The 27,004-nt window shown below is 37.3% G+C and overlaps 1 protein-coding gene across 8 annotated transcripts in view; it reads left to right on the plus strand.

The window, feature by feature from the left end:
- Positions 1-6: 6 nt before the first annotated feature.
- Positions 7-27,004, plus strand: part of LOC139138698 (oxysterol-binding protein-related protein 9-like) — a 57,258-nt gene continuing 30,260 nt past the window's right edge. For 4 of the 8 annotated variants that reach the window (XM_070707194.1, XM_070707195.1, XM_070707198.1 and 1 more), the window contains exons 1-5: positions 7-161; positions 17,857-17,907; positions 19,842-19,920; positions 22,133-22,153; positions 25,816-25,892. In XM_070707194.1, coding sequence (XP_070563295.1) covers positions 30-161; positions 17,857-17,907; positions 19,842-19,920; positions 22,133-22,153; positions 25,816-25,892 — 360 coding nt within the window. In that variant the 5' untranslated portion in view covers positions 7-29. The remainder of the gene's footprint in view (positions 162-17,856; positions 17,908-19,841; positions 19,921-22,132; positions 22,154-25,815; positions 25,893-27,004) is intronic. The other 4 variants (XM_070707196.1, XM_070707197.1, XM_070707201.1 and 1 more) reach the window with 1 other exon arrangement.

A 27,004-nucleotide genomic window follows, 5' to 3' on the forward strand; every position in this document is an offset into this window, starting at 1 on the left:
GGCGTACAGAGAAGCCCTGAGATTTTCCCATGGATCAATGCGTACCAGAAAAAATGGCAGCAATGGAGGGACCGCTCAGCAAGTGGACAAACGTTATGAAGGGATGGCAGTATAGGTGGTTTGTGTTGGATCCACAAACCGGGCTCCTTTCATACTACACGGTAAGTATTACTTGACTGTTGTGAAGTATAGGAACCAGAAAACTGGGCAAATAGGCGAGAACAATCAGTGAATCGCCGTCTCGCCGAGTGATCAAGACGGATGTTCATTTATGACACTGTCACTTGCGTGCTGTAACTCAGTGTATGTATAAGTCCAACTCAGAGGCGGTCGCTGTGTGTGCCTCGACAGTGGTCGCTTTCTTTTTCCCAATTCATCACAGGCGGCCGACTGTGACTTTACCTCTGCCATTCTAAGGTCCAACGTATTTCACGTAATAAAATCAAAGACCGTCGAATCGAAAACTCTTTTTGAAGATGTAAATACGGCAATCATTGATCCAACCGTGACCCAGCACAACAGCATGCAGGACTGTCTGCATTGGCCTGTTACGGTTACTCGTTGATTCAGCTACAAAAGTTTACTTTTATCGAACATGCGTCCTTTTGCGTCAACCGTTTATTTTACTTCCAGTGCTTCAAGGCAGTTTATGTACTCTCTCGGGACTAGGAAGGAACCGAGTTGGTTCAGAAACTTCATCCAGTCACGGTCCCTCCACCCAGTGAAGTGTGGGCTATTGACCCTATCTCAGGCCTGTCAATGTCATGTGACGAACTTATCCCGGCCCCTTCTAAACTCCAGTAGCTACCCAGTACCCCGCGAGGGGCGTTAACGGCAGTTGATTAAATGATTACGAACTGTAAACGAGTTGATCTCACATCATCTAGTCACTAAAGAAACTAAAGCAAAATACTTTGGGGAGGAGGTAATCAAATGTCCAGAATGAACGATAGGTGTCCTTCATCGTTTTACAATACTAGTGCCTAGTAGCCCACATCATGGAGCTAGCTCCATTCCCACATGTAGGTCCTTCTCACTTTCTGTAGGCTAATGTAGATCGGTGGTCAGATTTATTCATGGAAGCAATGTCTTGCACAGATTTATTTTTGACCAGTCCCACAAGCTACTTGACAATTCTTCACACTGGAGCTCTACAATACAATGATGAGTCATTCAGCAGCACCAGAGCTTGATGCACAATATTCATTGCATCAGTGTAATTTCTGCAACACAATGTATTTGTACACCATCATGCGTGTGTTTGTTAAAGCCAGTTTTTCACATTTTAATGTATTTACCGGCTGAACAGGTTCTTGAACGGTTGGTTTAGATTCATTAGTGCTGTAACATATTTGATTGTTTGAAAAAGTCATGGGCAAATACTGCGAACAAGACGGGCAAAGTGTGGCATTTCAGTCGTCCCGGCTACAGTTTTGTAATGTGACATAAGCAGGAACAGAACCACTTATGTACTCATTGATTGACCCTTGCTGTTTTCTTGGTAAAAAAGTAACCACAGGTATTGTGGTTACCTTGTATCAGTCCAAATTACCAGCGATCGTTTTGTCGCCAGGGCAAAGTACTGAACTTCAAAACAGATCCTAGATTGTACTATTGAAAATATTCAAGTTGTTACATGTATTTAAAAGACAAGTTTGGAGTTGCAACATGATATTTTACAAATCAGGAAACAGAAATCAGGAACTTTGTGATCTGGCTGATATAATGGTAAGCTTGTTACAGTTTTCTTTGCAGTTTTTAGCAATACCATACATTTTAATTATTTACTTCACACAGATATGCGAACAAATTCAATGCAGAAATAAGTTAGTACATGCTACCCTTCCCAAAGCGACTAAATGCAGAATATTGCTCTTACTTATATCTAAGGCTGACATATTAAGTAGTTGGAGACAACCAAATATATTGCTTTGACCAATGATTCCATCGTTCTTTTTGAGTATATTAAACCACTGTTAAGTTCAGCTTGAAGGAACTGTTATGTACGACAGGTGTAAATCTCTCCTGTATGTAAACACTCCTTCAATAGTTATCACTGATAAAAATTCAACAGTAGACTACAAGTAGTAAATGATAGTGGAAGGTGCATGATAAAAAGTATATGCAGGACCACTGTATCAGGTTCAAAGGTCACTGAATACAGAATGACAAGTGGTCCTTTGACTACCAACAAAAACTATCTCCTCACTCTAGACCCAGCTTTTAATTAATAAGAAACTATACCCATAACAAGTGGTAGACGACCACAGTAAGGAGTAACATTCAGTAAATTATTTTTAAAATCAAGTCATCTGAGGACTGCTGATGTGCAAAAGGGACAAAGTAACTATTTTTTGCCATGAATTTAGCTAGTTTTGTTTCATGTTTTGGATAACTATGTCTGTTGTTCACAAGCCTGATCTTGTGGATGTGATAATAAATTTTTTGATGACATAATTTAATTAAGGTACATACAATGTACCTGAAGTTATGTCATAAGCATATTTACATGTGCATATGAGCAAGGTGTGAGTTTAAGTTAACTCTAATGATTGATAAGTCAACATGCTTCAGTGAGCAGAACAATATGATTAACCCTCTGAGTCCTGTATTTTGCCCACCAAAATTTTAGTGCAACATTTTACCAATTTTCATAAATTTTTCTGTAATTTTTTTTATAATTTTGAACCAATTGGACATCAAATTTCATTTGCTACAGTTTTTTATCAAACTTTTAGCAAAAATCTGAAAAAATTGACTGGCGTATATTTTTAGAGCCTGAGGTGAAAAAAATTGACTTTGGCACTCAAAGGGTTGACTTCTGACGAAACAAAACTATCAAAATAATTTGAAAAGATAGTGACATTGTCCATTAACATATAACCTAAAGAGATTCAGACATCTAACTGAAGTGTTGAACTTGATGTTGGTGTTGCTGTAGAATTTAGACTCTGGAACAATTTGAAATTACTAGGATTAACAATAACTAACGCTGGTGAAGATATGCTGACACTTGGATAAAAGTTTGTTTCGATGCGCCCACGTGTCATTCTTTCTCAAATATGATTCTTTCAGTCCCCAAAGACAAATACACTTGAGTGCAATTCGCTAAAATTGTAGGTAGACTATGAGTAGTGTGATAAATCCCCATGTTTTAAGACACTGAATTCCCTGAGAGATATATTCCTCAGAGAAAAATTCTTCTTGACAGACACAGTGATTCATCAATCGTACAGTATCTACAAATTGACATGGTACATGTATCAGTGGATGGTTTGCTCATTGAAAATCTGTAAAAAGCAAAAGTGCGATTGAATTGAGAACAAGCAGTTGCTATCACGTAGAATTGTGTCGTCAATTCACTAAGTACTTGTTATATTCTTGTCACCGCACTTTGTTAGCTGTCAGGATTTTACTGTTTATACTGTATAATTGTGATAATCAGCATTCATCCAAGGGAAATGTAAAGTTCCCTGAATTTCAAATCATGTTGGGCTGGTTCTAGTAATAGTACATTTTTTGTGAGTCACATAAGTTGGTCTGTCACCTGAAACGAACTCTGGCGGGAAAAAAAAATGCAGTAGACGATGACATGATTGTTAACATTTTCATGGTGCTTGTATGCCAGATGGGAAGAATCAGTAACCATCATTTCTCTCTAAGATTCTATAAAAAAGGACGAAATTCAAACTTGTTGGTTACCTGTACATCGTCGGTAACACAGACTATTTTAATGGTTTCTATTGTGTTGATTTGTGTCACTGAATGACTAATCCACTTTGAGTCAGATTCTGTTTTCCGTCTCGTGTGATTTGTAGAGGTTAATATAAAGCTGAGTTCAGAAGGCAACTTTGTACGGTACCATCTGTCATCATTTTTATGTCTGCTTTGTGTTACATGTAACCCACTTGAATGAACGGTCTCAACACATTCTGTGAGGACATGCACACTTACAGTATTGTGTCAACCCTTCAAGTCAAATTATAGACCGGCAAGTGGGGTGAAAGGTCACAACATTTGACCTTCAGTCTCTATTTCGTTTGCAGGTCTAGTGTTTATGCATCTGAAAGGAAACAATCAGTTCCGACCATGTCATTATGATCAAGTCTAAGAATACAAAAAGCACTGATTTGTCAGTCAAAGGAAACAGCCTTGGCCAGTCTTGTAAAACCCACTTTCAATTTGGCAGGTCTGTGAATGCTGAAGTACAAATACATTGTTCAGTGGAGCATCTTTACCAATAACATTTCGGTATTTACAAGTTGATTTTTTTTGCTGCAAGTCATTCATTAGTGATCCTGACCAGATTTCACTCATTCAAACTTGCAGTAGTAAAGTTAAAACCTGGACAACGCGTAAAACTTGCCAATGATGACCATTTCTAAAAATGTAAGGATGTCCTTGTGACAAAGAATTAACAAACAATCAAACAAAAGAGGGAATGATGATCAACATTTGAAATATGAAAAAAACTGATATTCATGTAAGGCATTTACAATTATGTAGGAGAACTAATTTGCAGAAAAAAATTCTCCTTTCACTCCAATGCTCTTAGGCAGGTGACTTTGAAGGAAGATTATACAGTGATTTATTGTTGCAGCTTTCCATCAAATTACACAAATTATTGCCTATTTAAAATTCCAATCATAAGCACATCCACCTCGACTAACCCGGTCATTTCTCTTTTAATGTACGCAGATGCAAAGCTAAAAGTGATTTGAAAACTGGCTCCATATAATAGTTGCATCATAATTACGGGGCAGTTCACCGACCAGTATCTTGTGAGGAGGGGGAATAAAACATGGAGGAGGCTACTGTGAATATAATTGTCTCCTTCACATTCTTTGTCATCTTCACCTCCTCATTAGGGTCACCCTGCATGGGGTTTATATGTATATATGAATATGTCCCCATCATGTTGTACTATAAACTGGGTTTGAAAGATGATACAGAATGGAGCAAAGTAAATTTTAAACACACTAACCATAGACCCTGATAGTAACCAAACAAAATGGCTTTGGAGTTCAATGCTGGCTTTATATTAAAGCCCCAATAGCTTTGAATTTTATGCATTATTTCATGAATTTACATTCCAACCAAAGTTCGTTGGTATAAATATGCCAACTGAAGGAAATGTATAGATGTATCGTTGCTCGCTGATTTGGACCCTGCCTATGCTCTGTAACAGGTTAAATAATAAATGGGTGCTGCACTCATAAAATAGCGCCCCACGGAAATATATAAAAATACAGTATTTCCTGCACGTACACATTGTGACCATACAAGAAACAAACATGGTGCACGTACTTGAATGCACAACACAGGATGACCAACAGTTTGTTGTTGTAATCTTTATTTTCTCTTTCACATGATTAGTTTTTATTTTTTTCTCTGTCATTTGATTAGTTTTTAAAAATGGCGAGAAATCTAAAATGATGTTAAAACGTTTGAATGTACAAGCCACTTTTGACACTTACATGTATGACAGTGTGATACACTTTTTCAGGTTTTGATGGGTCTTATTCAAAGAAAACTCTTGGAAAACAGGGGATGTTTTGAGATTTGTTGTTCAACGTTTGCAGCTATTGGGGCTTTACTTTAGGATGCTGTAAAAGGCAGAGGTCGTCATGCCCAGGCATTGCATCTTGTCTCAGAGCATTTCTTCAACATCACAAGCAAGTTATGATGCCAGTAGGAAATTTCAATGAACATAATACTGAACACAATTTTCGATCATTTTCTTTTCCTTTTCTCCATCTTGTGATAATCAATTGAAAAATATCAAAGTAGGAAAACTATAGCATTATACTTGTACATATAAAAGTTTGTATCATGATTGTCATACCCACTTATGAAATTGAGCTGTAGCTATCATTGCAATAACTTGACGATCAAATCATTCTTCACCCATACCTTCAAATTGTAGGAGCTCTTCTGGCTACAAAATAGGAAAGAGATTTTCAATGGTACACAGGCTAGATAATATGCATAAACAAACTATCAGTGAAAACTTATAAATGATAATCAATAATTTTGCAAACACAAGTGAAAAAATTTAATATTTTGATAAATTACAAAGGTTTGAATTTTAGAGATATTTTGTTTACATCAAAACTCACATATACATGTAACACCGGTAGACTTCTGAAAAATGGGGCATTACAGTAATGCTTTTACTGAAAAAAAAACCTGTATATGGTATTCTATTATTTTGACTATTTGTGCATATTTTAGTCCTCTGCTGCTTTAAGATTCAACTCTGTTAGGGGCTGTCGATAAATTAAAAGCTGACACGCAAGAAATGTAATTCCTTCGTTGTACTTGAAACTCCCTCCCTCCCCCTCAAATCCAAAGCTCTTATGGGAAATCAATTTCATATTATGATGCACACTCAAAATGTCTGTTGACCGCACCACATACCCCACATGTCACTGCACTGCGCAGCTCTATACAGAAAAGTGTTTCAACTTCAATTCAAAAATAAAATTGTGACAGTGTTTCTTTTGTGATTCATGTTTGAACTCTTTTTTACTCCACAATCCTGCAGTAAATTCAGCTCCGCATTTTCCCCACAAGCGCAAGTGGTCTTGATTTAGAAAACAATAGACGAAAAATCCTTATGCGATTTTGACGCACGCAAAACGAAATGGGCTTTTACCCCTCCACCCTAAACGGAAGAATTACGTTTGTCGTGCGTCAGCTTTTATTATTGACAGCCCCTTATTGATTAGGAGATACTGCACAGGTTAATTTTATGGTTTTCTGGAAGAAATTAGCAATGCAGGGCCTTTCCCGATTAACAGTAAAGAAAGTTTTTATCCAATTATAAAATTAGGATTTATTAGCAATTCTTTCATTCCCCTACAAATAAGTCATATTGTTAATTTCAAATGAATTTTATTGATTTAAAATCAATATGAGAACAGGAGAAGGTCTTCTTGTTCTCAAGTAATATCTTCAAAAAATCTATTTCACTAGTGAATGGATGTCCTTACAGGTATATACATGTATATTAATGGTATTTTTATAAATTAGTGTTGGTTTAATGCTCCGTTTCCTCACTATGAAAAGCATTTTTGATAATGATAAGCTACATGTACATGTATTCTCTACACAGCTGAGACTATAAAATACTGTATACCATGGTGCAACTCACCTGTGATGAAGGTCCCTGAATGAAATACTTACTGCATTGATTTACCCAAAAGACATGTCAAGATTGTATTGAATAATTTTCAGAAACTTTACTCTATCAGTTGCTGTTGACGTTGGTGCAAACAATTGACTGTTCCCAAGTTAATCGTCATGGAAATAAGCATTAAACGTTACCAAGTGTGTCTGTAAATCAAATTTCACATTTTTTGTGCAACTTCCGTGAACCTAAAACATTTCAAAAGATAAAAATAAAAGAAATATAAATAACCTCGCAATTTAAGTTGTACATATATGTACATGTACAAACTGTAAATACATGTACATGTAGTATGACAGCAATATCCTTGATTCAAGTAAAAGATCTTCATGGAAACAAGGTTTCTTACATTCCAGCTGTGAGATGTTTCTTTTCAAAGCACATTATAATATGAAGGTTGCAAGGTTCCCCACATTGACTGTCAGGAAAGCTATGCGTTTTAAGCTGGCTGAATCTCTCAGCCATCACAAGGAAAAGTTATAAATTCACGGATGTTCCACAGCCTGTTGAAATGCTACTCAGCATCTGTTGCCTAGCAACATGATCCGCTAGTGCCTCCTTCAAGAATTGCTCCTTACCAGACTTTGTGCAGTGGTATTATATACTGGTAATCTTGGATTACTGTGTGCTTATGTACAAATACAGTTGCTCATTGTTTGAAAACATTATGGCAGATTTGAGATAAAATGTCATTTGCTGAAAAATCACAGATAGGATGTAGTGACATGATTAATCTGATTCTGAATCTCACGTTTGTTAGTGTAAATGTGAGGGAAAACACCAGAGTTTTCAAAATAAACAGACTGCATTGTGGTACCCATGCGTGCACTAGTACATGTAGTGCAGTCAGGCCTGTGCAGTGACTGCAGTTGGACCCCTAGCTGAAGTGACTGCAGTTGGACCCCTACCTGATCACTGAAGTGACTGCAGTTGGACCCCTATCTGAAGTGACTGCAGTTGGACCCCTATCTGAAGTGACTGCAGTTGGACCCCTGTCTGAAGTGACTGCAGTTGGACCCCTATCTGATCACTGAAGTAACTGCAGTTGTACCCCTGTCTGAAGTGACTGCAGTTGGACCTCTGTCTGAAGTGACTGCAGTTGGACCCCTGTCTGAAGTGACTGCAGTTGTACCCCTGTCTGAAGTGACTACAGTTGTACCCCTGTCTGGAGTGACTGCAGTTGGATCCCTGTCTGAAGTGACTGCAGTTGTACCCCTGTCTGAAGTGACTGCAGTTGTACCCCTGTCTGAAGTGACTGCAGTTGGACCCCTGTCTGAAGTGACTGCAGTTGGACCCGTCTGAAGTGACTGCAGTTGGACCCCCCGTCTGAAGTGATTGCAGTTTGACCCCTAGCTGAAGTGACTGCAGTTGGACCCCTGTCTGAAGTGACTGCAGTTGGACCCCTGTCTGAAGTGACTGCAGTTGGACCCCCATCTGAAGTGACTGCAGTTGGACCCCCTGTCTGAAGTGATTGCAGTTTGGCCCCTAGCTGAAGTAATTGCAGTTGGACCCCCTGTCTGAAGTGGCTGCAGTTGGACCCCCGTCTGAAGTGACTGCAGTTGGACCCCCTGTAAGAAGTGATTGCAGTTTGGCCCCTAGCTGAAGTGACCGCAGTTTGACCCCTGTCTGAAGTGGCTGCAGTTGGACCCCCTGTCTGAAGTGACTGCAGTTGGACCCCCTGTAAGAAGTGACTGCAGTTGGACCCTATATGAAGTAATTGCAGTTGGACCCCCTGTCTGAAGTGACTGCAGTTGGACCCCCTGTAAGAAGTGACTTCAGTTGGACCCTATATGAAGTAATTGCAGTTGGGCCTCTGTATGATATGACTGCAGTTGAACCATATATAAACTGGACCTCTGTGACCGTTCAGTCCAACAAAGGAAGCAGCAATAGATTGGATTCTTAGAAACATCTTTTTTGCCAACATCCTTCAAGACAAAATGTCACAGAATAAGATTGGATTCCTAGAATACGTCTTTGTCGACACCATCCTACATGACAAAATATCACAGAAAGTGAAAATTTGAAATTCCAAATGTTTTTAAAGTGGTCCTTGATATTGCCTAATCATATTCAAAACTCGCCAAATCATTTTCAGTGTTGTCAGGTAGACTTCCTGTCCACCCCTGTTTAAAAAATATGGTTTCACTGTAATATAATCATTTGTAATTGAACAGTAGGTCTATGCTACTAATAGTAGACTATTTATCTTTCTGTTGATATTTTCAGATCTCTCTGAAAGCAATTACACAAACAGAAAATAATATTGTTTTGATATTAGGTGTCACATATTGCAATATGTCAGACATTTCCGTAATTTCTGACAACAAAGATAATGATTAATAGTCATGTATGTTTGTATGTACAGTATGTACATATGTGTGTATATATGTTTTTATGTATGCACATACGTACGTATGTACATGTATGTATGTACGTATGTATCTACATATCTATGTATGTAGCTACATGTATACATCTACATGTATGTATCTAATTTTAAGCATCAAAGAAATGAAGATGAGAAAGTTTCAAATTTCTGTGATAATTGAGCAGAGCTAAATAAATAGGTTTTGCAAGACATTTGTAAAATACTATACCTACTATGTGTAGCTACAATTTATTTACCTTAGTCCCATCAGTAACATTCGCTCAGGCATACTGCATTAAAGATGTGCTGTAACTTAGGTGATGCTTTAATTTGTCGATACAATAACCTAAACCCAGTGGAATCATTTTAGAGCTAATACTTGTCTGAATATCATAAAAAGTTTTCATGGAAGATGATGTAATCAAGGAACTGTAAATTGAAAATGGTCAGAATGCAGCTTTTGCGCTAGTTGCTGGTAGATTTCTTCATCCCTAATTGCTCGGATTGAGCATAGAGTTTTTTTTCAGAACCACTGCTATACATGGAGTCTTGATAGAGAATATTGACTCACGGATGCTGAAAAGCATTCCATTGATCCATGCTTCCTTCACTTGCAATTGATTTTCTATATTTCACTGGATTTATGGAGCATGTGGCACGTTTATGTAAAGTGTTTGGAAAATACATTGGAAAGGACAATCATGATCATATCAGAAGCCACTGAACTTGGATTTGACATTTCCACCGGTAAAATGGTTTTATACAGCTGTAGAATTAATCATAATTGACTTCCCTGAGTGCTCATTTTATTCATCCATGTTTTGAAAATACGTCATTTGTTCTGTGAAGATAAAATAATAAGGTAACTAGGTGGTAGATAGAGAAAGATCATAGACAGTAGAAGTGAGATCTTGCTTCTACTGTCTATGATACATACTGTGATAAGATACATAAATACAATAATGCACTAACATTCGAAACAGAAAGTCAAAAGACATTGTGCACTTTTCTATTTGTGTTGTTATGAAATACTGCCAACGACTTGATGATGTCGTAGAAAGGATGCTGCTTTCAATGCGAACGTCTCGATCAGTTGGTAAAAATATTTACATCATCACAAAGTAGTTTCACACTATTGCTCATATTACTACGATCTTATTACTTGTATGATGTTTATTTGATCCATTCTACACTTTCTGCATGTAGTGCACAATTGAGGTGCATTTATATTCACCATTGACAATGAATTATTGAATCCAAATTTGCATACTTATAAATCCTGTTTGCCCCAGTTTCCTGTAAAATAGGTCCACACTCACCATTGATATCAGTAAACTTGTAGTTGTGACTAAGATGCTGCTGGTAAGAGATCATTCTTCAGAATAGAAGGAGTGGTTTGGTTTACAATTTCCATACACTCCCGGAAAGACCTGGAAAAGTCCTTGAAAATGAAATCCTTGAAATCCTGTAGAATGGATAATCCACCTACTGTCGTCAAAAATGACAAGATGATCAGTCATGATATCATTATGATGATAGATAAGATGATATACTGTAAAAATTATGATTTGAAAGTGGTATTTTGGACCTGAAAAAGTCTGGGAAAATTGCTGAAAAGACCTTGAATTTAAATGATTTTGAGTGTATTGGCCCTGAGTATACCTTTTTCTTTTCATATTACAGCTTTGTTCTCAGTCTTTTCTCTGTAGAGGCTTCACTCAGATAATCAGAATTAATTAATTCACTGCACTGCAACTGTTTATTTTGAGGCAAGGTAAATGTGAATTGTTTTACAAGGATTGTGGTCACTTTGTGGAGAGACATTCACAGCTTTATTCATGACGTGCTGCCGAGCACAAACAATCTTAAACGGTAATTATTTCATGCCTGAGGAAGTAGATGTAATAAGGATTTACGATATCATAAATTGGACGTTTGACATCGGTACAATTTACGTGCATTTCTCCTTGCATGTTACTCGGGACTGTTCTACAGTTTTCATATGCAGTGTTGTCCTTATATTTAAAAGTAGCCGGGTAAATTAAGAAAGTAGACGGGTTGACTGCGAGGGAGCGAAGCGACCGAGCGGCGAGTGAGCGTAGCGAACGAGGGGGGGGGAAGAGCGCGAGAGGGGGGTGTCCCCCCTGTCGCAAGGCGAAAAATGAAATTTTGGAGTGGAAATGGTGTTCTCTGGTGGCATCTGAGGTGACATTTAGCCGAGACTGAAACAGTACTTTTGTTGTGTGTCTTAGACGTGGCTCACATACAAAAAAACAAACAAACATGATTTTTGTTTTGTTTGTACTTATTTGCAGTGAAGATGTAACATTTAATCTTAAATCACCCGCTGTCTGCTCATTTCATTGCTCATTTCAAATTCTTCATTATCACATAGTAGTTTCCCCCAAACAATCAAACCCATTCTATTCTCATCAAAACAAATTCGCTTTTGTTAAGAAAAACATCGGTAAGATAATTCACTGTTACAGTGTTCGCATTTACGAAAAAAAATGCGTATATAGAAAACTCATAACAATGAAAAAATGCGTAGAGTCGATCAATGCGTAATAATATTACGCATTGGATTGAGTCTCTACCCATTTTTTCATTGTTATGAGTTTTCTATACGCAAACGATAATAGTAAAATGTTTGCGAAAGCACTCTCCGTGACTGAGCTTAGGCGACAACCAGACGAGATGATTGCGTGAGATGAGTGAGATGAGTGAGTGTTGCAACATTTCTGTCAATCATTCATTTTGTGTGGAAAGTTTCGGATTCTCTGAGTGTAGTCTGAAAAATCGGCATCGTCGAGTCCGAGGTACGTTACCATGTCAGTTGCGCCTATGAAGTTACTACGTTGCTAATTTTCAGGCGAGCGATAGTTTCTGAAACTTCTGACACAAAGTGAGTGATTGACAGAAATGTTGCAACAAATTAAATGCAAACCGCACACGATCATCGCGTCTCGCTGTCCCCAAATTTGATCAAAGCAGGTATGCAGTATGGCGTCGGAAGGAAACAATTCTGTTTTCTTTCAATTTTGCTCCACGAGTCCGTGAAAAAAATTATTCAGAGGGTCCATCGAAAGACACTATCGGGCAACCCAACACGGACAACATGGAGAGGCGCAGTGAAATTGAACCCAGGGGATCAGCTCCACGGTGGAGCCGTGAGCCGTACGCGTGACGATGATGCGCCGGTCGGCAACGGTCGGCAACACACATGCCTGTGACCGTGGATTCTAGTACGTAAAATAATCAATGAAAAAAATACCCATTCAAGTAAACAGTTGCTTCTAAAAAAATCAGTTCTAGGTCATTTTGTTTTAAATCTAGAAAATTTCGGTATTGCTCTGAGAATAACTTGACTTGTTAAGAAGATCATACTCGTACTCGTTGTGACCGTGACGTTTGCAGCCAGCGCGGCGGCGGAAAACTAGCTGCAGTCTCATGAACTTCGAATCGTCGATCAAAATCACATCTTTTCGGCGCTTTTTTCTAACAAATTCAGCGAAATTGGAATTAAGTATACCTTTTGAACGGGCTTTCTTCGGGAAAAAATTTTCCATCGGCAAGATGCCAGTGGTCGACGCCACATTTCTTTTTGACGTCATCGCTAAAAATCATGACCTAAAAAAGATGACCTTCATACTAATTGAACCAATTACACTGCTCGTAACAAAGACAACACCATAGGCGCGTCCATCAGCCAATCACACTATTTAACAAATAAAAGATCGGGCTCTAAAAGCCACAAACGGGTATTTAGAAACTGTTTTATGTTTGTGCAATTCCATGCGGGGAAAGGGGTCGCGAAACTGCTGATCGTACGTGTGCCGTCAAACAGCTGGCAGTGCAATCCCGAAATTACAGGTCTATAAAAATAATCTAATGACGTTAAAAGTAGCCGGGAAAAAATGCAAAACAGCCGGGTTATTTACCCGGCACCCGGCTTCTGAGGACAACACTGCATATGGTAAAACTTCCTGTCGGGTGAAAGGTTGATCGAATCTCCTGATAAAACAGAATTCATTCAAAGGTTCAGGGAATAAATGCCAATATCTTGGGAAGTACAGGAAGATGTCTATAGCTTATGGATATCATTGCGTCACACTACATGGGTAAGCTCATCATTTATATGTAGTGACTTTTAAAGCTTGGTAAAATTTACTGGCCCATGAAACTTGTTGGCGGAAACAATTGAATAACACTGAGATTAATATTCTTCCAGTTGTCAAGTTTCTAATGGGCAAACTCACTCTGACCGTGCCAGTGAAATCATGTAATATAATTTTTGGCCTATGGATTGTCGTTATCAAAATGAAATATTTTTCCAAGGTTATGCTTTCTGAGCAACCTATAAACAATTTCTGACATGTTATTAGCCTTTGGTAATAAATAAGGATGTATACGTGTACATTGAAGCTTACACGGAAAGGAAGTTCAGTTTTATTCCAGCAATTTGATGTAGAAAATTCCTTTACAAAGTGAAATTCATATTCGCAATTTTGGTTCTAAAACTCAAAGGATTGTTTGAAGAAAAGTGCAATACTGACTGCAGAATGGTCTTGTTGTGAAATACACCTGTTTGAAAATATCCACAATGTACTGGTGTTGTCTAGCCGTATGAGCATTTTGGCATTGGGTATTCCAGGTAGAATCTAATCTGCAAACAAACCTTGTATTCCACTGACAAATCCTGCTGCAAAATATAGTTGCAGTTCAGTGGACATCCGGCATATTCATTTTCTGAGTTCAGGATTACTCTATAAACCTCAGATAGTGTAAGCCATATCACGGTCTTTGCTCCTTCCGTTTTATCTCTGTTTGTAGTGGTTTGAATCTTGTTCTCAAAAAAAAAACACAACACCACAGTTTACCTTATTGATAACTGATATTATTGAAACAATCACAGTTGGAATAAAAATCTGGGAATGCTGACACACATTTTGAATGGACATCCTGTAAATATACAAATTTTTGTCGTGCAATGTTAGTTGCTATGTAATGAATTGCATATATGACAGTTATATGCTGTTATTAGTCCCCACGGACACTGTCCGGGGGGACTTATAGGTTTGGTCATGTCCGTCCGTCCGTCCTTCCGTCTGTCCGTCCGTGCGTGCGTGCGTGCGTGCGTGCGTCCATTCACGCAGATATCTCAGAGATGCCTGGAGTGATTTCATTCAAACTTGGTACAAGGATTACTTCATATGTCATACATATGCACGTCGATTTGTTTTGTGATACAATCCAATATGGCCGCCAGGCGGCCATTTTGTTATAATTTTTTCATGTACGGAGCCATAACTCAGGCACATCTCAACCGATTTGATTCAAAGTTGGTACAAGGACATTGATCTATATCATACATATGCTTGTCAATTTGTTTCACAATATGATCCAATATGGCGGCATGGCGGCCATTTTGTTTCAATTTTTTCATGTACGGAGCCATTAATCATGCACCTTTCAACCGATTTTATTCAAAGTTTGTACAAAGACATTGACCTATGTCATGCATATCCACATTGATTTGTTTTGTGATACAATCCAATATGGCCGCATGGTGGCCATTTTGTTACGATTTTTTCCTGTACAGAGCTATAACTCAGGCACATCTTAACTGATTTTATTCAAAGTTGGTACAAGGACATTGACCTATATCATACATATGCACTTCAATTTGTTTCACGATATAATCCAATATGGCCGCATGGCGGCCATTTTGTTACAATTTTTTCATGTTCATAGCCATAACTCAGGCACGTCTCAACCGATTTTATTAAAAGTTTGCACAAGGACATTGACCTATGTCATGCATATGCATGTCAATTAGTTTCACAATGTGATCCAATATGGCCGCATAGCGGCCATTTTGTTACAATTTTTTCATTGCCTTAGCCATAACTCAGACAGGTCTGAACAAATTTCATTCAAAGTTGGTACAAGGACATTGACCTATATCGTACATATGCACGTCAATTTGTTTCACTATGTGATCCAATATGGCCGCATGGCGGCCATTTTGTTACAATTTTTTCATGTCCTTAGCCATAACTCAGGCAGGTCTAAACGAATTGTACTGCATCAAACTTTACCGGTGATAATCTGTCAGTGTTAGGATAGGATGCAAAAATGTTTGGCAACATCCTGTTGATTAAGTACTAATTGATTCATTTTAATGACCTTTTGTAATTAGTATGGCGGCTTACATTGGTTTCATGTTTTCACCACCATGGAATTCATTTTTGACCATTAAGCCCCATCTGTATTGCAGTATTTTTCATCACAGACCTAATTAATGAAGAAGACTTTTCCTCTCAAAGGACTTGTAATTAAAGTACAAGTGGAGACTGTGTCATTGTCAATGACTTGTTTGAAGAAATCAATGTACAATGTCATTGATAGTTTTTACAGTAATTTCAGCACTGGTTTTGTTGTTCTGCACGGTGAAACATTAAATGTATCTGTTTACAGGACAAAGCTGCACTGTAGAGATACTAATTGCACATTAATTAATTGCCAAGTATTCTGCTTTATTCTGTTATTTGATAACCATTGTACAGCTTCCTTTAATTATCACAGATGCGGTAGAAACTTGTAGAAGCTCTAGTGTTTCTACAGGTTTTGACGTTAGGAGTGTCTGGAATGAAAAAAATATCAATTAAATATCAAGTGTGACTGATTTACCCAGAAACTGCTCTGATACGTGGCTGGCTGGCTGCCTTCAAAATAAGATCCATAGTTCAATATTGACATCCTGGATAAATGGGGAAATTTTATACGCCGTAATCACACAAAATTTATCATATGGAAAACTTATTCCAGATTCAATATTTGACGAACACACGCAGTCCTTGGGTAACAAATCTGTATCAAGGAATGATGAATTTTGTATGGAATTATATATAGCATATTAAAGGTTACTCATATTATCATATGTGGGTGTTTTGTATTTGTCATACGTAATTAGATGGGTACGATTTCATAATTCTAAGAAACCATCAAATGTCAAATGTAAAATGTTAAATCATTGCTTTGATGAAAAGTGAGAACGCAAGATTTAAACTGTATGGACTGAAAAGTGTTGGTTGGCTTTGCCTTGAGTCAATTGATACTGCCCTATGTTATATACCATGATGTCACAGTACATGGTAAGGTAGATATTATTTGTACCCATGGAGAATTTTCATTCATCTTGCTTGGCGTTGTCACTCAAAAAGCGTGCCAAGCTGGCTGCGTTCTTTGTCCCAAGCTTTTATACATGTATGTTGGTTTCATTCATTGAACATATGGATGGTCTTCAATTAGGAAGTACACTGTACACTCTCAGCAAAACCATATTTGACACAGTACATCTACATCAAGCACGTATTCTCATATGTATGTCGATACAAAATGCATCAATTTCTTTCCAGACTTCTGTTTAAGCAGTTTTCAATAAATTGGTTAGATCAGTTGACAGAATGATTTTTGAATGTTATAATGCTACAATGATGTTTATTCAGGAGATTTGGTCAGACAAAATTGTACTGAAATCTTTCTTTGAAATCTCCACAACTCACCACCTTTGCGATAAATCAGAATCTTCCATCTGAATTGTAATGCTGATCCTGCCAAACAGTATCACTTTACAATCTGACAAGTTGGTGAAAGAGGTATTGAGCCAAATCAGTACGTATTTTCACCAACCTGGCATTGTATTTTACAGTACGGTTTAGTTAGTAAAAATCATATTTTCAGTACATAATAGGAATTCTTGGGTCTTCAAATATTAAAAATGCAACCTTTTGGACCTGTTATGCCTTATTGGTTTTAATCAACTTGACCTGATGGTGACATATGACCTTGCAAGGATAACGTTTAATGCTGATGATATGGAAGAAAAGGTAGCCTTTTTCCTGTATGGTTACATCGGTAGAATATATAAAATCATATGTGGCATACAAGTACCGTGTAAAGCTCATAATGAATATTGAGCTGTTACAAAGTGTACCAGTACTACACACACACAAACACACACACACACACACACACACACACACACACACACTCTCTCTCTCTCTCTCTCTCTCTCTCTCTCTCTCTCTCTCTCTCTCTCTCTCTCAGGTCTGTGAACTACAGCGTGATGGTTAATCAAAGCACTCAGATGTTCACTTTGAAAGACAACATATTGTGACACAATAATCATGACATGCACTGCACTGTATGTTTTGACACCGTCACTTTCAGATGAACTCAGTGCTGTCGTTTTTACTTTAATAATGGACAATCTTTTGTGTCGTTTCAGTCCAAAGAGAAGATGATGAGAGGATCAAGACGAGGCTGTGTTAGACTAAAGGTAAGTATTTGGATTGTTGCAGGTAGATAAGACCCCAATAAAGGCTGTGTTAGACCATAGTCCCTCAACAAAATGAAGGTACTGTAATTACTGGTGTTGTAACTGGTAGATAAGACCCCAGGCAGGCAGTGTTTGACGGAAGGTAAGTTCTGTTATTGTAGCTGGTAAATCAGTAACGTAAATTATCCGACATGGTAAGAATTTGTGGGAACAGATAATTTCTATTCAAGTACTGTGTATATAACAGTCCGAGGTGAATTACATGCTGTAATTATGACTGAATTATACCTGAAAGGTAGGCACTGGAATGGACAACATTCAAATACAACTGTAGCGTAGGGGTGTAATTTACAACATTCAAGTTAAGTTGAAGCATTGGGTGTTGAATGTGTGACATTTGTGTGAAAGTAAGAGCTGCAAATTTTGAGTAACTCACAGAAATTCTATACTTGTAAAATTGACTCAAACAGGTAAGAAAGGTTGCTTCAGGGGACACACATATTTTTGGTCAAGGTAGAGTACTTGAATCGCTCCGGTTAGGGCCTGGCTAATTAAAGCTGTATTTATTCTGATGTAATTGTATAATTTGAGTGATAGTTAGAACTGAAAGTAGCTGTGAATCAGAACCTTACAGTCACATTTCTTCTTGAAGTTCCCAGGGTTTGTGTTGCATGGGTTTTGCACAGACAGTGTAGGCACGTAAATCCGTGAAGATTCCTTGAGTCACGTTCTTGTCAATTCACACGAGACATGGCTGAAATGACATGGAATTAGACTCTAAACCATCCAGGATTTGTACTGGTCTGCGTATTTGCTCATTGATGCGCTCAAAAAACCATCAATTTGAGATTTATCATTCTCGAGCAGTCTCGCCACCTGAGACTATGTTTACTCGTACTTGTTGGTCGTGACAAAACCCAATGGAATTGATTTTTTTGCAAATTTTTCAACTCATTTTGTATTTGCATTCCCATGCACTGCTGCAGAAGAGCCTGTTGTGAGTTTAGTGTTTGTTCTAGTCTACACACTGAAGTGAAATGAAATTTTCAAAATGTAGGTTACTCAGAATAATACGTCAAAACAAAACGTGATGTGATCTGAGAATAACTAAGTATCAAGCACATGCAAAATCTCGCTCTAGATAGGGTCTATGGCAAAATCATTCTGTGTCTTTGTGGAAATTTAGCTTTGTTGGTCTATATCCACGTGAAATATGCGTACATCTTGCAGTATTACCGTTCATCAATCGTTTTCCCCAAGAATCTTCAACATTTACACTAATGACTGTGTAAATTTGGAACTACAAATCTCGTAGAAATCTGTTCAGTTCTGGCTCATAATTTAAAGACTCCTTTTCAGAGAGATTATCACCATGAAAAATATGAATTCAGCTTATCCAAACAACCGTCTGTCACTCTAAAAATACAATGTGCACATTCTCAGGTTTAACAGCAGTGACTCTGTAGTTGCTCTAGATTTGGTTTAAAATGGATGGCATAAACATTGTCAGCTTCTTGAATTATACTGTACAGTTGTGACCTATGTACGCCATTTACCATCTAATGCTGTGTGAATTTCCCCATCCACACAGATTTTGGTAATTAGTTTGTCTAAATTTAAACGGAATTAGTTTCCATAGCAATAAAATACAAAGAATAATCACTACTTTGTAGACATCACCATGACAACACAGGATGAGAATTCCACCATTGAGCCATAGCGATATTTTATCACTCGGCCACATGAAAGAGGATATGCATGTATTGGTTTTAAGTGTTGCGTATTCTTTGTCAGTGTACATGTAAAATGTGCCCAGGAATGTACGGTATTACCAGAGTGTGCATTCAAAGGCTTCACGACCAGTTCCACTTCTGTTTGTCACATCTACCCAGTCTGTTCTTTACGTGACGGTGTGTTTTTTTATCTTTTTGAAGGGAGCGCTCATCGGAATTGATGACGAAGACGATTCTACCTTCACCATCACTTGTGACCAGAAGACATTCCACTTTCAAGGTGAGCCGACGTAATATTATCGAGAAAAATCCAGCATCAGTTAAATTAAACTTCGGTGGCAATTCAAGAAAGCATAAAATTTTTGTCGTAGCTCGTTGCCTGGGGACAGTGATGAAGCAAAGAATAAAATGAGTACGGTACATTCATAATGCATGCATCTATTTCCTGATGAAAATATGTTTCCATGGTAACATTCTCGTAACAAGAAAGGAAATGAGATTCTGTTATTTTGCTGCTGAGAAGTACAATAAAGATATGTGTGACACACACTTGGGCCAGCCCCCCCCTATAGCAAAGTAGTTTGGTCTTCTGATATGTATTATGGTCAATTAATCACAGATAAATCCAATATCAAAGTATCATTATGATTTTGTTTTTGTGTTTGTGTATTTGCATAGAGTATGGGGGGTCGGGGGGTCTGTGGGAGGTAGTTGACCCTTTGGAAAGGGTGATATTTTGTATTTTACGGATACATAGAGACATCCATGATATTGGTCAAGTAACCACCACTTTGGCTTTGCACAGCCACAATAAATTCCAATGTACATTTTTATACACACAGCAAATAAAGTATTATTATTATTATTCTAATTGTCATTAAGGCATATAACATATAACATAGAAATGTATTCTATCACAGTTAATGCAAGTATACAAATGCAGGATATAGCCAACAAAGAATTAAAGAGATATTAGTTATGGTTGAGTTCAACCAACATTGACTTCTTGAAATATGGCAAATTATTTGCCATGTTGTCCCAATTATTCTTAACTTGCTGGCATGTCCCATTAAAATCGAGAAAAAGGAACATAAGAAATCCTCGTCAGTGTCTACCGGTATGTTGATCTGTTGCGAAAGATGTATTGCCAGTTTGTTTGATAATTATTATATCATAACATTGTATTTTGAACTGTAGACAATATGAACCTATTTGTTTGCCTCTGTTAATTCCTGCTGTGTGTCTAAATATGACATGTTCGACAATCATATTTTGACTAAGGTTCTTTCAACAGAAGTGTTCTGGCCTTTTAACCTCTATGGTACCACTTTCTCCAAATCTGAATTTCATAGTGCTTGGATCTGTCTTCACATGCGAGATGGAAGATAGAGGGATTGGTGCAAAATCATAATGCTACCACTTGTTAGTCTACCAAAATTAAAGAATAGAAAGTTTTACTGTAAACCTTCAAATTTAAGGTGTAACTTTTGAAGAAGTTTTCAGTACTTTTAATTCCTGTCTGTAGTAAGATTGAAGTTTGTTGTACTGCCAAAATCTGTGTATACCATACCGGTAATGTGTAATGTTAGCGTCGACGACTGATTCAAAGTCTGTCTAGAACTCATTTCTCAACAAGAACTTTGTATATTGTACCCAATAACATCATATACACAAGGTTGCAGGTAGTACTTTGCCATTCAACAAATTTTAAAGAGAAGAGTAAGAAAACGCATTGATCTGTTGAAATAGCGACAAAGATATCACCAAAAGTTACAGATTTTGTCCCTGTAAAGTCATGGCTATTTGCACTGCATTGACATGTTCATCCAAGTACAAATATTGTTATATGTGTAGTGACACGGTTTGTTTAACCCTTTTCCTGCCTGACAGTTATAACTGTATCACTTCCCAATCAGCTGAGTCAGTAAAAAGTGATATTGAGCCAACAAATGACGTATTTTCATCACTTGGCTTGGTATGTTTTAGCATCTTTTGTCCAAAAAAATCAACTTCACAGTATTATGTTTTCAATAGCCTTCAAGTGTACACTATTATGTTGAAATACATTATATGGAATACATTGTGTTTCATTAATTTTAACCATCTTGACCTGATTGTGAAATATGGACTTGGCAGGAAAAGGGTTAAGGAACATGACAGGGAAAATATTCACGATGGGTGTAATTCATATCAATCACAAATCTTAGTCTGGTGTTTTTGAACAGTCTAAATTTCATTTCAGATAAACCAAATTTCAGAATAGATATAAAGCAAACGCTATATATAATTAATGTTAAAGGTTTTGAGTGTTTTCTTCTAATTTATTTCTGTTCCTTACATATTTCCATCCTAAAGTTGTGTATTTGCTATTTTTGCTGTAGTCTTTCTTCAGCTTCTGATAATGTGATCATGACAATTTCTTTTTTCTTTTCTCTTCTCCACTGTCATGTACCATTTCATTGGGTCGTCATCGCGTCCTGTTGTCGTATTAGCCTTCTTCTTCATTTTATCTGGTAACCTCTAGTTTTGTTTCGTAATTTTGTTTGTTCTCAATTTTTTACTGCAATGATGTAATTTTCACACCCAGTAACTGTTTGACCTTTCCACTGAGAGGTCTAGTTTACTAACCGTCACTAACATGGTTTTGTAAATTCTGCCAACAAATATGGGCTTTTCAAATTAATAGGGGCTAGCTTATGTGCGTTATAATCCATAATTTGCATAATCTGTTGTCTTGAAAACATAATTTTGATTAAAAAGCATATAAAAACTGGCCGTTGCAAAACAGGGGTGACCTTCCCTGTTAAATTTCCTCATTTAAAAAAAATGAAAAAATGTGAAAAATTGTTAATATTGTCAAGAAAATTCTCTAGTACCTTAGTTGGTATGAAGTAGCTTGGCATGTCCAGTACACCATGAGATTCATTCAAATCACTAAAGTTAGAGACCTGCAGACTTTCAAAGACTTGAATTGATATGTGAGAAATGCTCTGATACTGAGTTACACAGTCTGTCCAAAGTACTGAAGAAAGTTCATCAACCTTACACCAGGGATAGCATGATATTTGTACTAGTTCCTAATCAGTAACAACTGTATTTTGTAATTCACAAGGGGTCTCATTTTTGTCATTAATTACATTTTTTCTGATACTTCATGAGATCAGACTCCTATTTTTATGTAACTATACTTGCTACACTTTTTGTCTAGGCTTTCAGACTTACGTCCATTGAAATTCCATGCATGCTACAGTAGACCTGGATTTTAGTCTGGAATAATTCAGGAGTTGAGATGTTGACACTTACCGGTACATTAACAGCGCCCTCTACCGATGAGATTGTCCATGGAACAGTGAGCAGGGACTTGACATTTTGTAATTCTCAGTACGTGTACGGTTGAGTGATACGTGAATGTCCTGCTAGTCATGTGGATTGGAATCTGATTTACAATTAGGTATTTTCAAAAAAGTTGTGATTGCATAAGCATTGTCATTTAATTATTGGATCACTAATTGAGAATTTTTGTCTTTTCTGTACCCATTATTGTATTGGTTGTTTGTTTCATTCAGAGTACATTTGCAGAGTTTTAGACCGAAGGCTAAAACCACTGCCATAGTATTTTTGTCATCATGATGTACCTCCATATGTTTATTGAATGATTTCTCTGATAGGGGCAAACTGACTATCTCTTGAAATGTGTACATTATTGTAATATCACAAGTTTATGTGTTTTTGTCTTAGTCATGCTGAAAGTTTTGTTGACAAGATTCACCCTCAGCAAATACTTCAGAAAGAACATTTCTGATACTGACTTTAAAACCTACAAGTTGTGAGTTAACATCTGTCGTAACAAGCTGCCATCTGTGAAAGAAGGATGGCGTTACATTGTAAACTGACCATTTGAGTTTGATAATTTTTTTGTGAAGGAATTTCATTGATTCATGATTCCAATAATACGAATGGCATTGTACGTGTATACAAGGTTTCACTTCTGTTCTTACGAACAGGCTACAGCCTGTCACTCTTTTTTTTATTTTCCCTCTTGCTGTCAGATTGTCTTTAAAAGAGAGTTCAGTATTTTGTTATCGGGTCAAACTTATTGTCTGCAAATAGAGGTATTTTCCTGAGACAGGCTGTTTGAGGCATTGAAGAATGTGGCGTTGGGGAAAAGATTGCTGGACACTCCAAATCTTGACAAAACTTTTGCTGGTCTACTGCTCGTGTTGACACATTTTGTAATTTGGAGGATGGCTTATTTTTATGTGTTGCTTTTATGGAAGTGAAAACTTCAATTACTTTTAACTTTTTGGACTATGGGTCTGTGTATGTTATGAGTATATATATATTTACAGTAAGAAACACCAATTTTTATTGATTTGGCTATTAGGTTATTATTTAAGAAGTGAAAAAAAAGATAGAACAGTTTTTAGCTCACTTGTGAACACAGGGTGTAGTTGCCTTTGTGAATTTCAAATATTGTAAAATTTTCGATACTGTACACAATAATATGTTTCCCTAATCCAAACCTTTGTAGATTGACCCTTAGTTTAATTTATTCATGATTTGGAAGGGGAATTGTGTCAAGTTTCCAGGAGGAAGATTTGGTTAAAGTTTAAAACTTGTTGTTTTAAAAAGCTTGTTTGTTTGAATGTAATGGTAAATTATGTTGCGAAATGAAGGATTTCTGAACTGATCATATTTAGATACATGGGGAAACATTGCAAAAAAAACGAAAAAGCTTTCAAACAGAATATAGATAGTCATTCTGCCTTGACATCACACTCGTTGTATGAGCATTGACAACTGTATTAATAATAAATTCAACGAGGATTAATTGAAACGGGAAACAAGAAAGGAAGAATTAAAAAATCCCATCAGGTGTGGCTTGGCAAAGAAGAACTGAGCAAAGTTTGAGTACTCTTTAGCACATCATCTGTTTGTTCACGTAATAATCCGGCTCTAAGTGGCAAATATGCATTCTTAATTTGGGAGTTGTGTGTACACAGGTAAAAAGTGACAAGTTTTGAATCCACAAAAAGATAAATAAAAAACGCTGGTAAATTCTCTTTTCGAAAAATGTTTATCCGATATAATCATACACATAGTATAATACACTGTGAACAGTGCATGTGAGCATTTATCATTGACACAATTCTGCAAAGACCAACATTCAATTGTTAAATTAGAATCATATATCAAATTTGTATAGCTATTCTGTACTTATGATTGATCATATCACTAGGCTCACTGAGGTGCTGTCTCCATCAATTTTACTATAGTTTAGTGGCTAGGGTCTTCTAGTAATATATGTATGGTTCACATTACCACTCTATGTATTTAATGGATAATTAGGAGCAAGATGCCTTCAGAAATAGGGCTCATTCATTTGTCATAACTTGAGTATTCAACCAATCTATTCAGTTAATACCATACTTTCTACCTCACAATGGTAATTTATTCCACAGCGATGTATATCAAGCTTATCTCCGCTTTAAATTACGTTGACATCCAAAATGATACAATTGTAGTGTTTCTGTACAGACAGCTGCCGTATGCAGTTATTTGCATAGCTTCAGCGACTACAACCCATTATTCACCTAAAGAGGGCACTCATTACACACAAACCATCCTGCCACATCACTTTAGCTGCTCATGGAAGAACGTCACTCCTGTTTGTCATAGCTGGATTCCACAGGGGTTGTCCCGATGCTAACCCTGGTGAACTTTGACCCTGGACTGTAAACGTTTTTATCTCTTTTGGTGTGGCACGTCATCGATAAGCTTGCTGTGTAAAACCTGTATCAGGTGTATAGATTAACCACATCATTTGGACATTGAATTACTCAGTGGTGTATTGGGGCTGTAGCTCTCCTACCAGCTGCTTTTTTTGATGGTTTTATTTTTCACTCTGTGATATTTTAAGAATGACTACCACATATGTGGCTAAGTTTAGAACGTCAGCAAGGCCCTGGTGAAGTGACAGTGTAAATAAGCCAACCTACCTGCCTGCCTGCCCGCCTGGCCTGCCTCACTGCAGTAATGACAAAGGAAATATTCATCTACAAAATGTGGCGTCGTGGCAGTCGCAAGTTCCGTAAGGGAAAAAAGAAATCACGGGCGGCCAAGTCGGCGAATCCCGACCATCACAATCACCGCCATCCCTCACTTCCTCTTACAGCTCGCGATGCCGAGGAACGGAAGAAGTGGGTGAACGCCCTGGAAGAGACCATCTTGAGACATTCGCAGCCACGTTGGGTGAGTGACCATCAGTTTATGAGTCATTTTCATCAAAACAGGAACAAGATTCCTAGATCTGTGCTTTTTGTACCCTGAGTGTATTTGTACACAATGTCTCTTTGTGAAAATGTCAGTGTTATAACATAGAACTTCCATGAGTATTCGCAGCGGCAGTAATAGTTGAGTTGATTTATTATTTTTAGCTCACAAATCGTGATCGTATGCTTGTACTCTGTTGTGACTATCTCATAATTATCAGTTTATCCTTGAAACTGCTGTCGATCGCCATACGTTGACAGTCTGATGTCTGAATGTACAACACAGGCAACATGAATTTCCTGTCAATTTTGAATTCTGGCCCTGAAATTTCTCCATCCGGTCATTTCACACCTTTTCTATGATCATAGCTTTTGAAATGAGTCAGACTGTAATCTGGCTGGACTCCACCTTAGATGCCAAGAGTGGATGACACCTTTGTACCCTAAACGTGTTGTGTGCATCATCTACTGTGGTAGTGTGTTTACGTGCCATCACCATTTTATGCCGCTCTGTATTTGCATTTTCATTCACACACTGACATTTTTAAACCTATATTCACTTTCTCCTCTGGTATTGCAAGTTGATTAAAACACAAATCATCTTCATGGGTGTCTGTTCGGTACCTTCATACATACCATTGTCTCACTTGTAAGATCAAAAGATTGTGATCTAGATGGAATATTAACTTTTTGGATCTGTTCATTTTTTTTTTCATACTTTGACCTTGTGACTACCTGTACAATGTTATTTTTGTTTCAAAGCATGATATGACAATATTAACCCTTTGAGAGCTGTAATTTTTCCCACCAAAATTTTTGTGCAACTCCTTACTAATTTTTATGAATTTTTCCGGAATTTTTTGATGAGTTTGGCCCAAGTGGACGTTACATGTTATTGCTAATAGTTTCAATCAAAATTTTGGCAAAAGGCCGAAAAAAATGACAGGTTTATGTATTTTATAAATGCAGCAAAAATTGACTTTGGTGCTTATAGGGTTAATCAATATAAATATCGCACCACAGTACAACCTGGCACCTCCAATGAGGCCTTCATAATTTGACCTTTCCAAATCTGTCCGTGTAAATATTGTA

Source organism: Ptychodera flava, chromosome 8 (assembly GCF_041260155.1).
Source record: "Ptychodera flava strain L36383 chromosome 8, AS_Pfla_20210202, whole genome shotgun sequence".
Classification (NCBI taxonomy): domain Eukaryota; kingdom Metazoa; phylum Hemichordata; class Enteropneusta; family Ptychoderidae; genus Ptychodera; species Ptychodera flava.